We start from the raw sequence: 15,722 nt of genomic DNA on the forward strand, positions 1-15,722 counted from the left end.
ATGTCTGTAATCCCAGGACTTTGGGAGCCCAACGTAGGAGGATCACTTGAGGCCGGGAGTTCAAAACCAGTCTGGGCAACATAACGAGACACCCCATCTCTACAAAAAATACAAAACTTAGCCAGGCATGATGGTGCATGCCTGTGGTCCCAGCCACTAGGGAGGCTGGGGCATGAAGATCACCTGAGCCCACGGAGGTCGAGGCTTCATTGAGCCGTAATCATGCCACTGCACTCCAGCTTGGGCAACAGAGTGAGACCTCATCTCAAAATTAAAAAAAAATTAATTCAGGGGTGACCTTTTAGAAACAAAGGCTAAAGAATCATGATGCTAGCTGATGTATTTACAATGGAAAATATTTCTGGCTTGAGAATTGGTGCTGGGCATACCTGAACAGTAGGTAGGAGGCTAGTATTTTTTAAGGAATATTTCCCATGTGGGGGAAACAAATTACACACAGGAGGGCAAGCATTCTGTTTATTTAAAGATATATTTTAAATGGCCAGGGACTATTTATTTACTTTTGTAGAGAGGGTTCCATTGTGTATGTCTATTTTGACGCTTTTTTTGTTTTTTTTTTTTTGAGACAGAGTTTCACTCTTGTTACCCAGGCTGGAATGCAATGGCGCGATCTTGGCTCACCACAACCTCCGCCTCCTGGGTTCAGGCTATTCTCCTCCCTCAGCCTGCTGAGTAGCTGGGACTACAGGCACGCGCCACCATGCCCAGCTAATTTTTTGTATTTTTAGTAGAGACAGGGTTTCACCACGTTGACCAGGATGGTCTCGATCTCTTGACCTCGTGATCCACCTGCCTTGGCCTCCCAAAGTGCTGGGATTACAGGCGTGAGCCACCGCGCCCGGCTGACACTGTTTAACATACAAGTATTTGCATTAAAAAGCTTGAATCGGGCCAGGCATGGTGGTTCAAGGCTGTAATCCCGGCATTCTGGGAGGCTGAGGCAGGTGGATCACCTAAGGTCAGGAGTTCAAGACCAGCCTGGCCAACATGGCGAAACCCCATCTCTACTAAAAATACAAAAATAGCCATGTATGGTGGCACATACCTGTATCCTAGCTACTCAGAAGGCTGAGACAGGAGAATTGGTTAAGCCCAGGAGGCAGAGGCTGCAGTGAGTTGAGATCCCACCACTGCATTCCAGCCTGGTCAAGACAAAGTGAGATTCTGTCTCAAAAAAAAAAAAAAAAACAAATCTGCCAGGCATGGTGGCTCACATCTGTAATCCTAACATTTTGGGAGGCAAAGGTGGGAGGATCGCTTGAGGCCAATAGTTTGAAACCAGAATGGCCAACATAGCGAGATTCTGTTTCCAAAAAAAAAAAAAAAAAACCCTCAAATCTAAGAACAGCATTCTTTAGGGGCCAAAAATTCCTCTAAAGACCTTTAAGTGTTGGCATAGTGCTTTGTGTGCTCCAGAGTGCTCTAACATGACTGCAAGGAGGAGCATCCTCTGCTCACCATGGGGAGCCACAGCTGCAGGGGAAGAAGAGGCGACAGGCAGAAACAGCTGAGATAGACATCAGAAGAATGCTTTGAAAGGCTGTTAAAGCTTTGGAATCACTCTTGTAGAATGGGATGAATTCCATGATCCCATGTTTGAAAAAGCAAACAAGCTGCCTGTGTGCAAGTTTGGAGGGAAGGGTACCCACCAAACTATTTGTGGTTAGTTGGTGATGAGTGCTGATTAGTTTACACACTTCTGTTCTGCTTCCTTTTTATGCGATTGTGTGTGATGCAAGATTTCCTTTTTTTTTTTTTTTTTTTTTTGAGACGGAGTCTCTGTCACCCAGGCTGAAGTGCAGTGGCATGATCTCAGCTTACAACAACCTCCATCTCCTGGGTTCAAGTGATTCTCCTGCCTCAGCCTTCCGAGTTGCTGGGATTACAGGCATGTGTCACCATGCCTAGCTAATTTTTTTTTTTTGGTATTTTTAATAGAGATGGGGTTTCACCATGTTGGCCAGACTGGTCTCGAACTCCTGACCTCGGGTCATCCAGCCACCTGGCCTCCCAAAGTGCTACGGCTACAGGTGTGAGCCACCATACCTGGCCTGATGTGTGATTTCTGTTAATTGTCCTTGGTATTCCCTGCTGATATAGGTCAGCTCATTAAAGGTCCCCACATCCCTGCAGGCTGAGCAGCTTTAGGGGGCCCTCAGCTGAGGCTGGAGGTAGGAAAAAGCTGTCAGGAATGAGAAAGGGGCAGTCTGTGGCGCCTTCTCACTTTCCAAAAGGTGTTTCTTCAGCCAGACCACATGGCTTCTATATGGCACAATGGCACAATGAGGGGCCAGGCACCCCCACCAGAGAAGGGGCAGTACAGTCCCAGTGACCTTCATCTCCACCCCCATCCACATCCCAGCTCTGCTGACTCTTGTTCCCCCAAACAGAGGCTCCCCAGCTGCCTCTGTAGTCAGGAGGCACTGTCATCCAGAACAGGGTGGCCAAGGGCCCGCTCCAGGCAGAAGCCAATCCAAAGTCCTGCTCTCATTTTAGTGCATCCCCCTGCCAGTGCTGTACGGAGTCTTCCTCTACATGGGCGTGGCCTCCCTGAATGGCATCCAGGTAAGGCTTTCCCTCCCCGGTCTGCATACCTGGAGTCAGCATTCCATGTCTGGTTCCATGTCACCAAGACCTCCCAATTCAGTTGTCCCCATTGTCCCCAATTGTCCTAATTCAATGAAAGAACAATAGTAACAATACTGTCACTTACTAATACTACCAGGCAAAATAACTATGCTAGGCGCTTCATCGGCCTTATATAATATAATCTATGTAATTAGGTTATCTGATTCCCATTTTACAGCTGGGGATGGGAGGGTCAGAATTCAAAATCCAGAAGGAGCTGACTCCAGTGAGCATTTCACTGTACCTCTCTCTCTTCCCTAAGGCAACTGCACAGAAAAAAAAATTTTTGTTTTGTTCTGTATTTACCATGAAATCCCAGAATTCTTAAACAGTTTGTGTTACAATTAATTTGCACTTTCCTTGAATATGGACAGTGTTCATTTTGTAGCCAGCTCCAGGGCTCTTCCCCTCACCCAGGGCTCAGGACCCTTTCTCTAAGACCCCATTATGTATCTAGACACCTCCAGCTCCCCTCCTGTGTATCCTTAAGGCCTGAGCAGGAGGTTTCCCCTCTGAGACCCCATCCAAGAACCCCTTCCCCTAGTACTGGGGCCCAGCAGGCCCTCAGAGCCCAGCTACCTGGCTGAGCCCATACTGTCCCCCCAGTTCTGGGAACGCTGCAAGCTCTTCCTGATGCCGGCCAAGCACCAGCCAGACCACGCTTTCCTGCGACATGTGCCACTGCGCCGGATCCACCTCTTCACCCTGGTGCAGATCCTCTGCCTGGCCGTGCTCTGGATCCTGAAGTCCACAGTGGCTGCCATCATCTTCCCGGTCATGGTAAAGTGGGTGCAGGCTTCCCCCTCCTGCCCAGCAAGTTGGCCTGGGCAAGAGGTGCAGTGTAACCTCCCTTCCTGCCACCTTCTGCCTTCCCGTCAGCTGTGGCCTGGCTCCCTTGGGTCACAGAGGTTGGCACAGAATGACCCGATTTGAATTGTCAGTCCAGGCCAGATGGTGTGGGGTGGGGCAGAGAGGAGGCGGAGGAAGGAATGTCAGGGCCGCTCAGCGAGAACGCAGGAGTCACCCAACCTCCTGGCTCCAGGGAGGGACAGAGAAAGCAAATCAGTTCAACCAGGAGTTCCCACTGCCAAAATTCCAACCAGTCTCAGAAGTGGATGCATGCTAAATATAGATCTTTCCATCACTCAAGATAGCTAAATTTGAAAAGCTAAATAGTGATGTAGGGGGGTGGGGAAGAACTATGGTCAGAGATCAAGACCGTCATAACCTAATGACAATATATATAAAGCTTGAGCTCAGGAAAGGTTACAGTTTTTTCACTATTCTTGCAAATATTAAGTAAGTTTGAATTATTCCAAAATAAGAAGTGAAAAGAACACAAAGCCAAAAACACGTTGCATTTGCCCTCTAGATAACTCAGTGAGGGCACTGGCCCAGGCCCTTGCCAGGCACCTGGAGTGTGTCAGCGAATGTCTGGGGAAAGCCTGAGGGCTCTGGGGTAGGGGCCAAAGTAAGTACACTGAGGGGAACTTGAGTGCGCACTCCTAGGAGGGTCTAGTCAACAGTCTTGACCCTGGCTGCCCATGAAAATCAACCCAGACCAATCAAATCAGAATATCTGGGACATCCAGACTTTGGTATTTTTATGGTCTACAGGTGAGCATAAACGTGCAGCCAGGGTTGAAAAGCCCCACTGCAGGGAAAGGGAGATAGATCCTCCCCCTAGTGCCCTCATGAGCCTCAGACCTGGCAAAGGGAAAGGCAGGAGCAGTCTTGATTAGCCTTTACTGAGTGCTGTTCCATTGAGTCCATACCAGCCCCCGAAGCACTAGTAACCCCGGTTTACAGATGAGAAAGTGAGGTTCAGAGAGCATGAGCAAGTGAATCTGGACACACAACCAGGCAGGGCAGAGCAAGACCCACATCCCCCACCTACTGATTTTTTTTGTTGTTGAATTTGGGTACAGTAAAATTCAGTGTGTTCAGTGTATGGTTCTATGAGTTTTGGCAATTGAACAGAGTGGTAGTTTCACCACCAATCACAATACAGAACAGCTCCAAAAGTGCCCTCTTGCTGCCCCTGTGCAGACAGCCTCTCTTGCCACCCTTCCCACTAGCAACCACCAAGTTGTTTTCAGAGCCAGGATTCTTAAAACCCAGGTCTGTCTGACCCACCCCACCCAAGCTGTACTTGCTCCCAAGTAGTGTCAGGGAGGACCCAGTATCGAATCCAGATGAGTGTTCTTGGTGGGGAAAGGACCGTACACATCACAGCCGTCCTGGGCCACTGAGCTTATTCAAAGGTCAACTTTGAATCCTCCCCAAAGAACACTGCTTCTCCTTTGATTTCTTCATCCTGAATAGAACCAACTTTCTAAGCTTTCCCTTTAATAATCCAGTTATTACACTATATTTTATCCAACTTCTGTTAACAAAGAGGGCAGCAGCTCTCAGAATTGGAGGCAGAAGGACAGTGGGTCTCAAAGCGTGACCTCTGGACCAGCAGCATCAACATCACTGAGAAACTGGTTAGAGACATAAATTCTCGGGCCTTACCTGACTTGCTAAATCAGAAACTGGGGGGACCCAGCAATTTGTGTATTAACGAGCCCTCCAGGTCCTGCTGCATGCTCAAGTTTGAGAACCAGTAATTTATTATTTATTTATTATTATTTTTTGAGACAGAGTCTTGCTCTGTTGCACAGGATGGAGTGTAGTAGCATAATCTCGGCTCATTGCAACCTCCACCCCCCAGGTTCTAGCACTTCTTCTGCCTCAGTCTCCTGAGTAGCTGGGACTACAGGGATGTCCCACCACACCTGGCTAATTTTTGTATTTTTAGTAGAGACAGCATTTCACCATGTTGGCCAGGCTGGTCTCGAACTCCTAACCTCAGGGATTTGCATGCCTTGGCCTCCCAAAGTGCTGGGATTACAGGTGTGAGCCACCATGCCAAGCTGAGAACCACTAATTTAAAGAGTAACTGTAGTTCTCCAGCCCATGGCCTCCTCTGAGGCTCCCCACTTTAGCTGTCACAGGCTTTGTCCCTCTTGGTCACTGGTAGGCACAGTCACTCACCTGAGGAGAGGCCAGACGAGAGGAACCACAGTGGAGGGAAGGTGAATAATGGCTTATGGGAGCTTTGAGATGGCTCCAAAGACACCACAAGTCCCTGAACTTAGCCAACTGAGGGAGAAAAGAATCTATGCTTGAGTTTGGGCATTGACGCCACAGGTTTCTCCAAACTCTCACAAAACTTTAGTCTCTCTCGCATCTCCTGCCACAGATCCTGGGCCTCATCATTGTTCGAAGGCTTCTGGATTTCATTTTTTCCCAGCACGACCTGGCCTGGATTGACAACATCCTCCCAGAGAAGGAAAAAAAGGAGACAGACAAGAAGAGGAAGAGAAAGAAAGGAGCCCACGAGGACTGCGATGAGGAGGTGGGGAAGAAGTGAGGCCAGGGCACAGAGGAGAAATCATACGACCTTCCCTCCACTTTTGCCAGGGCTAGGGAGAGGGTGGCTTCTTGGGTGGCCTCCAGCATGCCTAGGCCCAGTCCAGGATGGGCTGAGCATCTGCTTGTTTTGTTCCAGGGTGCTGAGGGCTCTTCTGTTTATGTGAATATCCTCGGGGTGGGCCAGAGTGAATGAGGCTCCTTGTCCAGGGAAAAGGTGAGCAGCCATGCTCACTCTTCCCCTCACTATGGGCTTAACTGCCATGATCACGGCAAGCAGGTTCCTGTGGGAAGGGCCGGGAGGCAGCTCCAGCATGATAGGAGGTTATGAAAACTGACCTCCAAAGAGTAGAGCAGGCCTGGGGAGAGGCATCTAATGGGGACTTATAAGTAGAGTGGACTCCAGACAGGCAGGAGGGGCTGGGAACAAGCTTTGCTTTGTCATTCCCTAGGGTCCTGGGGACAAAGATGGGGAAAGAGGCAGGTATCCTCACCGAAAGGAGAGTGGCTACATTTCCCAGATGCCTAGGATAATATGGTTGCCCCATCTGCCCCCTCTTCTCCCATGTTTGCTTCCCATTTCACACACACACACACACACACACTCACACACACACACACACATATATAATTTATTGCATTTTAGGTTTTGGGGTACATGTAAAGAACATGCAGGATTGTTGCATAGGTACATACATGGCAATGGGGTTTGCTGCCTCCATCCCCATCACCTATATCTGGCATTTCTCCCCATGTTATTCCTCCCTAACTCCCTAACCCCCACTGTCCCTCCCCTAGTCCCCCGCCACAGACCTCAGTGTGTGATGCTCCCCTCCCTGTGTCCATGTTTTCTCATTGTTCAACACCCACCTATGAGTGAGAACATGCAGTGTTTGATTTTCTGTTCTTGTGTCAGTTTGCTGAAAATGATGGTTTCCAGGTTCATCTGTATCCCTACAAAGGACATGAACTCATCATTTTTTATGGCTGCATAGTATTCCATGGTGTATATGTGCCACATTTTCCCTGTCCAGTCTATCATCGATGGGCATTTGGATTGGTTCCAAGTCTTTGCTATTGTAGACAGTGCTGCAATGAACATACATGTGCATGTGTCCTTATAATAGAACGATTTCTAATCCTTTGGATATACCCAGTAATGGTTTTGCTGGGTCAAATGGAATTTCTATTTCTAGGTCCCTGAGGAATCACCACACTGTCTTCCACAATGGTTGAACTAATTTACACCCCCACTAACAGTGTAAAAGTGTTCCTATTTCTCCACATCCTCTCCAGCATCTGTTGTCTCCAGATTTTTTAATGATCACCATTCTAACTGGTGTGAGATGGTATCTCAATGTAGTTTTGATTTGCATTTCTCTAATGACCAGTGATGATGAGCATTTTTTTCATGTTTGTTGGCCTCATATATGTCTTCTTTAGAGAAGTGTCTGTTCATATCCTTTGCCCACTTTGGGTTTCTTTTTTTCTTGTTAATCTGTTTTAGTTCTTTGTAGATTTTGGATATAAGTCCTTTGTCAGATGGGTAGATTGCAAAAAGTTTTTCCCATTCTGTTGGTTGCCACTTCACTCTAATGATTGTTTCTTTTGCTGTGAAAAGAAGCTCTTAGGTCTCATTAGATCCCATTTGTCTATTTTGGCTTTTGTTGCCAATGCTTTTGGTGTTTTAGTCATGAAGTCCTTGCCTATGCCTATGTCCTGAATGGTTTTGCCTAGGTTTTCTTCTAAGGTTTTTATGGTGTTTGGTCTTATGTTTAAGTCTTTAATCCATCTGGAGTTAAATTTAGTGTAAAGTGTCAGGAAGGGGTCCAGTTTCTGCTTTCTGCACATGGCTAGCCAGTTTTCCCTAGACCATTTATTAAACAGGGAATCCTTTCCCCATTGCTTGTTTTCATCAGGTTTGTCAAAGATCAGATGGTTGTAGATGTGTGGCACTGCGAGGACTCTGTTCTGTTCCATTGGTCTATATCTCTGTTTTGATACCAGTACCATGCTGTTTTGATTACTGTAGCCTTGTAGTATAGTTTGAAGTCAGGTAGCATGATGCTTCCAGCTATGTGGGCTGTCTTTTGGTTCCATAGGAAGTTTAAGGTGGATTTCTCCAGTTCTGTGAAGAAGGTCATTGGTAGCTTGATGGGGATGGTGTTGAATCTGTAAATTACTTTGGGCAGTGTGGCCATTTTCACATTATTGATTCTTCCTAACCATGAACATGGAATGTTTCGTCATCTGTTTGTGTCCTCTCTTACTTCATTGAGCAGTGGTTTGTAGTTCTCCTTGAAGAGGTCCTTTACATCCTTTGTTAGTTGTATTCCTAGGTATTTTATTCTCTTTGTAGCAATTGTGAATGGCAGTTCATTCTTGATTTGACTCTCTTTAAGTCTCTTATTGGTGTATAGGAATGCTTGTGATTTTTGCACATTGATTTTGTATCCTGCGACTTTGCTGAAGTTGCTTATTAGTTTAAGGAGATTTTGGGCTGAGACGATAGGGTCTTCTATATATACAATCATGTTGTCTGCAAATAGAGACAATTTGACTTCCTCCTTTCCTAATTGAATGCCCTTTATTTCTTTTTCTTGCCTAATTGCTCTGGCTAGAACTTCCAATAGTTTATTGAATAGGAGTGGTGAAAGAGGGCAGCATCCTTGTTTAGTGCTGGATTTCAAAGGGAATGCTTCCAGTTTTTGCCCATTCAATATGATATCGGCTGTGGGTTTGTCGTAAATAGCTTTTATTTTGAAATACATTCCGTCAATACCTAGTTTATTGAGAGTTTTTAGCATAAAGGCTGTTGAATTTTGTTGAAGACCTTCTCTGCATCTATTGAGATAATCATGTGGTTTTTGTCCTTGGTCTGTTTATGTGGTGAATTAAGTTTATAGACTTGCGTAAGCTACTGCAAATCAATCCCTTCCCATTTTATCCCCAAAACACTCAGGGAGTCAACAGATAAGGGACCAGTCCAGAAATTATAGTGAATCACAAAACATGAGGCAGAAAGATTCGTAATATTCACGTGTTCATTACATATGATGAAACTGTCCCTGCAAAAGGAAGTGGCTTACCCAAAACGGACATAGAGCTAAATTTCTAAGAGGGAATTAAGAAAATAATTCCTGACTTTGCTGATCTCTGATATGCTAAGCTGCCTGTGCCATCTCCTTATGCTGTGCCTGGCTCCCGATCTCCCAATTTGACCCAAACTCATGTCCCTGCATTCACCCTGTCCTGTTCTCCTGATTTTGCTTCATTCAGCTGAAACCTGTTCAAGGAAAATCCCTTCTGATTGGACTGGTGGCGATTAAACCATCTTCTCATCAGTCAGAACTCCCCTGGCCCTCTTACTGTGCTCTTCCAGTAAGAGTCCCATAATGCATGTGTTTTGTAGATGATTTGTAAAGGTGGGTTCTGAAAACAAAGAAACAGAGACTAAGTGCCTTTTAAAGGCAAATACTTCTTTCATTAATTCTTTCAATAAATATTTGAGTGGCTACCACATGCAAAGAACTATTACAGAGTTGGGAAAAAGAATCTCTGAATTATATATCAATGGAAAAACAGGATTCAATTTATACAAATTCATTTTACTTGTCTTTATAGCAACACAGTTATTGTGTGAAGTTCATTCCCAAGTGACTGGTTGCTGTGACAGATAAAACTGTTTTGATGAGTAACATTCCTGGAAGAGCTCCGCTCTGTCCAATGGCATGTGTGAGACAGCAGGCTAACTGTGCCCATTCCCTGTCAGTAGGCCCCAGAGTGTTTGCAGCACCCACTGTTTAGTCTAGAGGTGAAGAGAATGGTGGTTTTCACTGCCTATGGATGCATTTTCCATCTTGGCAAGAAAGCCAAATTGTTTGCTGGGCACAGTGGGGCACATCTGTAATCCAATCACTTTGGGAGGCTAAGGCAGGCAGATCACAAGGTCAGGAGTCCAAGGCCAGCCTGGCCAGCATGGTGAAAACCCGTCTCTACTAAAAATAAAAAAAAATTAGCCAGGCATGGTAGTGGGTGCCTGTAATCCCAGCTACTCGGGAGGCTGAGTCAGAAGAATCACTTGAACACAAGAGGTGGAGGTTGCAGTGAGCTGAGATCACGCCACTGCACTCCAGCTTGGGCGATAGAGACTCTGGCAAAAAAAAAAGAAAAAGAAAAAGAAAGAAAGAAAAGAAAGAAAGAAAGCCAAGTTGTTGTGTTGGTGGTGTTTATCCTCTTTTCCCACTGTTTTTCTCCAGCCCCAGTTCCCTCCTCCCTCAGTTATAAAGATTTCCATGGAAAGTGTCCAATCAGATCCCCAAAATGGTATCCACTGCATTTCCAGTAAGTAAAACACATGCTATCTCTCCCTTCCTCCTTACTACTAATCCTCTATGTCTTTCCCTAAGGAACTTTCATCTGTAACTCAGGGGGATTTAATCATTTTGGATGCTAGAGCAGTGGTCCCCAACTTTTTTGGCATAAAGGACCAGTTTTGTGGAAGATTAATTTTTCCACAGACCAGTAGGGAAGTGGGGAATGGCCTTGGAATGAGACTGTTCTACCTCAGATTCTCTTAAGGAGTACACAACCTAGATCTCACTCATGCACAGTTCACAACAGGGTCCTCACCTTTATGAGAATCTATTGCTGCCACTGATCCCACTGAAGGTGGAGCATAGGAGTTAATGCTAGCTCGCCCATGCTCGCCTCCTGCTGTGCAACCTGGTTCTGATACTGTTCCGTGACCTGGGGGTTGGGGACCCCTGTGCAACAAGACCCCTGTCCTAGGCAGAGACCAGAGAACTGGGCTGCCAGGTCTGACACTCCAACCAGATGGAAGCCCCAGAGCAAAGGCTGCAGACTTGAATGACTAATCCTCACTTTACTTGAGGCAAAATCCCTCATTCCCTCCTTTCCCCAGATCCCTGTGGCACTTCCTGGCCCTCCTCTGTGTTACGACCACATCAGTCTAAACATGGCCCACTAGGCCTCCCATGTTTCCAGCGGCTGTTGAAATGGTTGAGAGCTCAGAACCAAGCTTTCCCCATTAGAGAAATAGGTAGCATAGTACTTAGGTTATAAGTCAGGCAACACTGGAAGTCCCCGTGGTGGTTCTGCTGTGCCTCTGGGTCAATCCTCAGCACCCTCTGTCCACTGAGAGGGAGGCTGCATGGGAGGGATTGGGCATTGCTTACAGAAATTCTGGGTTTCTATTACTGCCTTTAAGCCCTCCCAGCCTCAGCTCCCTATAGGTGGCCAGTCCTATCATCCAGGCAACATAGCCTGTCATGAGTCTTCTGAAAGATCCCTACCTGAGTCCCAACCCCAGTGCTTCTAATAGAAGGCTTGCCACTTTCGAAGACAGATTAGGGGCAGGTAGCCAGGGTGAGCTTCCCATTAGCACTATCCATCATAGCTACCTCAAGATCTTGAGTTTCTCAGACTCCTCCCCTGCTCACATTTATCCCTCTTCCCTGGCCCTCCCATGCCTCACACCCCCTAACCCCAACTGAGAGCCCTCTGCGTGAAGAACTAACTAAACCAGAAGCCACACATCTCTGAGGCCCCATATTCCTCTTGCATAATGTTGGCCATAGGGTTAGAGAAGGAAAAGAGAGGAAATGGTGGGGGAAGCCCGGAGGAATATGGTGCTCAAACCTGCTCCACATCTGACATTTTCATTTTCCTGCCAGGAAAAAGATCTTCCAGTTGGAGTTACTCACTCTGATTCTTCCTTCAGTGACACAGAACTTGATCGAAGGTAAACACTGTTAGGTAGACTCCTTGGGTATCAGGTAAGAGACTAGGCAATGGCCAGGAAGGCGGAGGGTCTAGGATTTCCCAGGCTAACCGTCCTCTCAGAAGGTCCTTGCTGGCCCAAACTGGGAGACAAGGGCTGACAGACCTGACTCATCATTCATAGCCGAAAAACAAATGTGTCTTCTTACTGAGATAACAACACGGTTACAACACAAAGGTGTTCAACTTTAGCAAAGGAAATTCTTATAAAAGATTAGGTAGAACACAAATTGAAAGTACATGTTGACAAAAAGAAAACAGAAGAACTAGGCATGGCTTAAGTGTAGTATCACTGAAAGCCAGGATAAATGAACACAAAGGATCAAAACCCCGGGTACTCAGTAGAATGAATTAACAGTAGGGTTAATTAGCAAAGGTCAGAAAGGTCATGGAGGAAAGCCAACATCTGAGATCAGGTGGAGACAGGGGCTGTCTAGAATAAGTTCAAGGCCAGTTGCCAGGAGCCCCCATGCCAACAATGTGATTCGGTTCTTCACAAGAAGCCACCCATGAAAAAGGTGACTCTGATGACACACAGTGGGAATTCTGTGACAAACACAGAAAAGAGGAATTCAGAAGCAAGAAAGCCTTTACTTCATTTTCACTTGCGGAGATGGCAGGAGCAGTCCCACTCCTACCTAGTGCCCCAGAATGGACAGGAATCAAACACTAACTAGAGCAAAGGTTATTCCAAGTCTAGAAGCAGATCACTCCAGACACAGAGGGCACTCATCCAAGAGTTTTTTGGGGAAACGGGGCAGGGGATATTCTGATTTATAAGAGACAGAACTATTTGCATTAGAGCCCTGTTCTGGGGGATGGGTTCAAAACACCAAGAACTACATAATCCTCTTTCCTACTTCTCGTTCAGCATCACCTTGCACTTCAAAATCTCCTGTCCAGCTTCACCTGCTTTCAACTACTCACGGAACCCAGTGTTCATGGTGCCACAGGTGAAGATAGAGATGGAGTCAGACTATGACTTCACAGACATGGACAAATACCGAAGAGAAACTGACAGCGAGACCACCCTCTAGGATGAAGCAGCTTCAACAGGACTGGAGATGGAGGGCCTGGTTTAGTCTTAATTGGGAGGGTCTGAACTTATCTGTGCCTGTTTCCTTCTTTATCAAACAGAGAGAGTCCTGCCTAATAGAAAACTGGAGATCTGTTGATCGAAGTACTGCTTAGATGCAAAGCTCTCCCCTTCCTTTTGTAGTAATGAAAATACCTAAAGCTAAATATTATATTTTATTTTAAAATGCAGTCGGCATAGAAATTCTAACACTAAGATAAAGGGGTTAGTCAATTCATAATTTAAAACAAATATCAATTAAAAATTTTTTAAAAGTTAGATTTAAATGTAGATGTTCTCGAACTTGTAATATACTGTTACTAGACCATCTTCGGAATATTTGGCAATTTTGCATATTAAGAAATGCTGAAAAGATCCTATCTTTTCTGTCACATCCAATTTCCTAAGGGTTGTATGAAAAGTTTGAACCGGCTGGGTGTGGTGTCTCACGCCTGTAATCCTAGCACTTTGGGAAGCCAAGGTGGGCGGATCACAAGGTCAAGACATCAAGACCATCCTGACCAATATGGTAAAACCCCGTCTCTACTAAAATACAAAAAATTAGCTGGCAGTGGCAGCCCGTGTCTGTAGTCCCAGCTACTCAGGAGGCTGATGAAGGAGAATCACTTGAACCTGGGAGGCAGAAATTGCAGTGAGCCAAGATCACGCTACTGTACTCCAGCCTGGGCAACAGAGTGAGACTCCATCTCCAAAAAACAAAGTTTGAATCATCTGCATTATGGGCCTTGCTCCAGAAGTGTGACTGGGGCTTTCCCAGATTGAAAAGCCAGTTCCAAAACTCTGTTAATGACAGAACCAATGCATTTGAATGGATAAATGTTTCTGAAATAAAACAGTTCTTTTAAAGTGAAATTTGAAACCACGTTAAGTCAACAAAATGATCATTTAAATTAGTATCACTGGTTTTTCATACCTGGAATCATATTTCTTGATACATTTGGGTAGGTCCTTCCTGCAAATTTTCAATGTTTATTCCCAAAGTCAAACTCTCATTCCCACAAATACAGGTTAGACAGAGGTAATGGCATGTTTTACCTTAATAACTTCACAATATTAATCAACCTAGTACTTTAAAGGAATGATTGGAAACTATTTGGGAAGATTAAAACCAGTTTCAATGAAGCAAACCTATTCCTCATGAGACTTGAGATCAGTCATTTTACCTTCAATCCACATTGATGAACACCAACCCTGTTTATCTAATGCCTATGATGTGCCTGACAGCCACAGTGCATCTGACTTACTTTCTCCCAAACAACTGATTTGAACCTTCAGTAAATCACTTTGATTAGAGTTGTATTTGCTGAAGATGACAAATGCAGGTGCTTTTTTTAAAGAAAAATGACACTAGATCATTAACACCTTGAGTACCAGGACAAGTAATTGCCTCTGTAGTCCCCAGAGTCTAATATAGTGCCTGGTCCATAGAAAGTGCTCAATAAGTATTTGATTAATCTCAGAGCTCCCTTTCAAAGGATACTGCCAAGAGGTAAAGCTCTAAACCTCTACCATTCCTACTGATAGCAAAATTTCTTAGCTAATCTAGAACCATCTCCTATGCTTAAGTATAAATTTTTGCCAGCCACACATGTAATCCCACTACTTGGGAGCCTGAGGTGGAGGAATCAGTAGAGGTCAGGTCAAGATGAGCCTGGGCAACATAGTGAGACCCATCTCTAAACAAATGTTTAAAAATTACCCAGGCATGCTGGCACAAGCCTGTAATCCAGCCACCTGGGAGGCTGAGGCAGGAGGATCATTTAAGCCCAGGAGTTCAAGGCTACATGCCACTGTACTCCAACTATGATCATGCCACTGTACTCCAGCCAGGGAGACAGGTGGAGCCCATGTCTTATAAACAATAATAATTTTTTTTAGGCCGGGCACAGTGGCTCACACCTATAATCCCAGCACTTTGTGAGGCTGAGGTGGGTGGATCACAAGGTCAAGAGATCAAGACCATCCTGGTCAACAAGGTGAAACCCCATCTCTACTGAAAATACAAAAAATTAGCTGGGCATAGTGGCGCATGCCTGTAATCCCAGCTACTCAGGAGGCTGAGGCAGAATTGCTTGAACCCAGGAGGCGGAGGTTGCGGTGAGCTGAGATTGTGCTCCAGTCTGGGTAACAAGAGCGAAACTCAATCTCAAAAAAATAATAATTTTTTAAAAAATTGTCATCCGCACAAATCCTGGGGGAGCTAACAATCCACCCTTCACATTTCAGTTTTAAAACCTGGGTGATTTGGAATAGGACTTTGTCCAAATTAAATTGTAGAAATGCTATGGATTCAAGAGTAAACCTGCTTGATTAATCAAACAAGCTGGAAAACTATTGTTAATTTCTTTGTTGTAAATTGATCACTGTAATTTTACCTTACATGTCATTTATATTTTGTATATACATGAACATTTTAACTCCCATAGCTTTTAACAGGTTGACATAATACTTCTCCATGCAGTAAGTCAATAATTTTTCCCACCTGTAACTGTAACTCAATAAAATTCAATCCTGTCTGGTCATGTTGCTCCATGTTTAACAATTGAGGTAAGTAAGCAGGCATAGCTTATAGACATGAGCTATACTTCACTTACAAAAACATCTCCAGCAAACTATCTAAACTTCTTTCAATTCCAGAGAACTGTCAAAAGAGTAACACCAGCTGGCAGAAGAACAAGGACGGAGGTAGGTCAACTCAACTCTTCTTTCTGCTTCAAGCTGCCTAGAGCAGGAGCTACTTCTGCTTGCATGAAAGCCA

The 15,722-nt window shown here is 45.2% G+C and overlaps 1 protein-coding gene across 16 annotated transcripts in view; it reads left to right on the plus strand.

Moving 5' to 3' along the window:
- The window catches only part of SLC4A5 (solute carrier family 4 member 5), a 136,296-nt gene extending 120,812 nt beyond the window's left edge, over positions 1-15,484 (plus strand). For 10 of the 16 annotated variants that reach the window (XM_078349014.1, XM_078349015.1, XM_035272182.3 and 7 more), the window contains 5 exons: positions 2,518-2,586; positions 3,256-3,429; positions 5,897-6,052; positions 11,763-11,830; positions 12,740-15,484. In XM_078349014.1, the coding sequence (XP_078205140.1) occupies positions 2,518-2,586; positions 3,256-3,429; positions 5,897-6,052; positions 11,763-11,830; positions 12,740-12,905 (633 nt within the window). In that variant the 3' untranslated portion in view covers positions 12,906-15,484. Of the gene's footprint in view, positions 1-2,517; positions 2,587-3,255; positions 3,430-5,896; positions 6,053-10,325; positions 10,411-11,762; positions 11,831-12,739 lie in introns of all 16 variants that reach the window. The other 6 variants (XM_078349018.1, XM_078349017.1, XM_078349019.1 and 3 more) reach the window with 1 other exon arrangement.
- Positions 15,485-15,722: the final 238 nt, after the last annotated feature.

Source organism: Callithrix jacchus, chromosome 14 (genome assembly GCF_049354715.1).
Source record: "Callithrix jacchus isolate 240 chromosome 14, calJac240_pri, whole genome shotgun sequence".
Taxonomy (NCBI): Eukaryota; Metazoa; Chordata; class Mammalia; order Primates; family Cebidae; genus Callithrix; species Callithrix jacchus.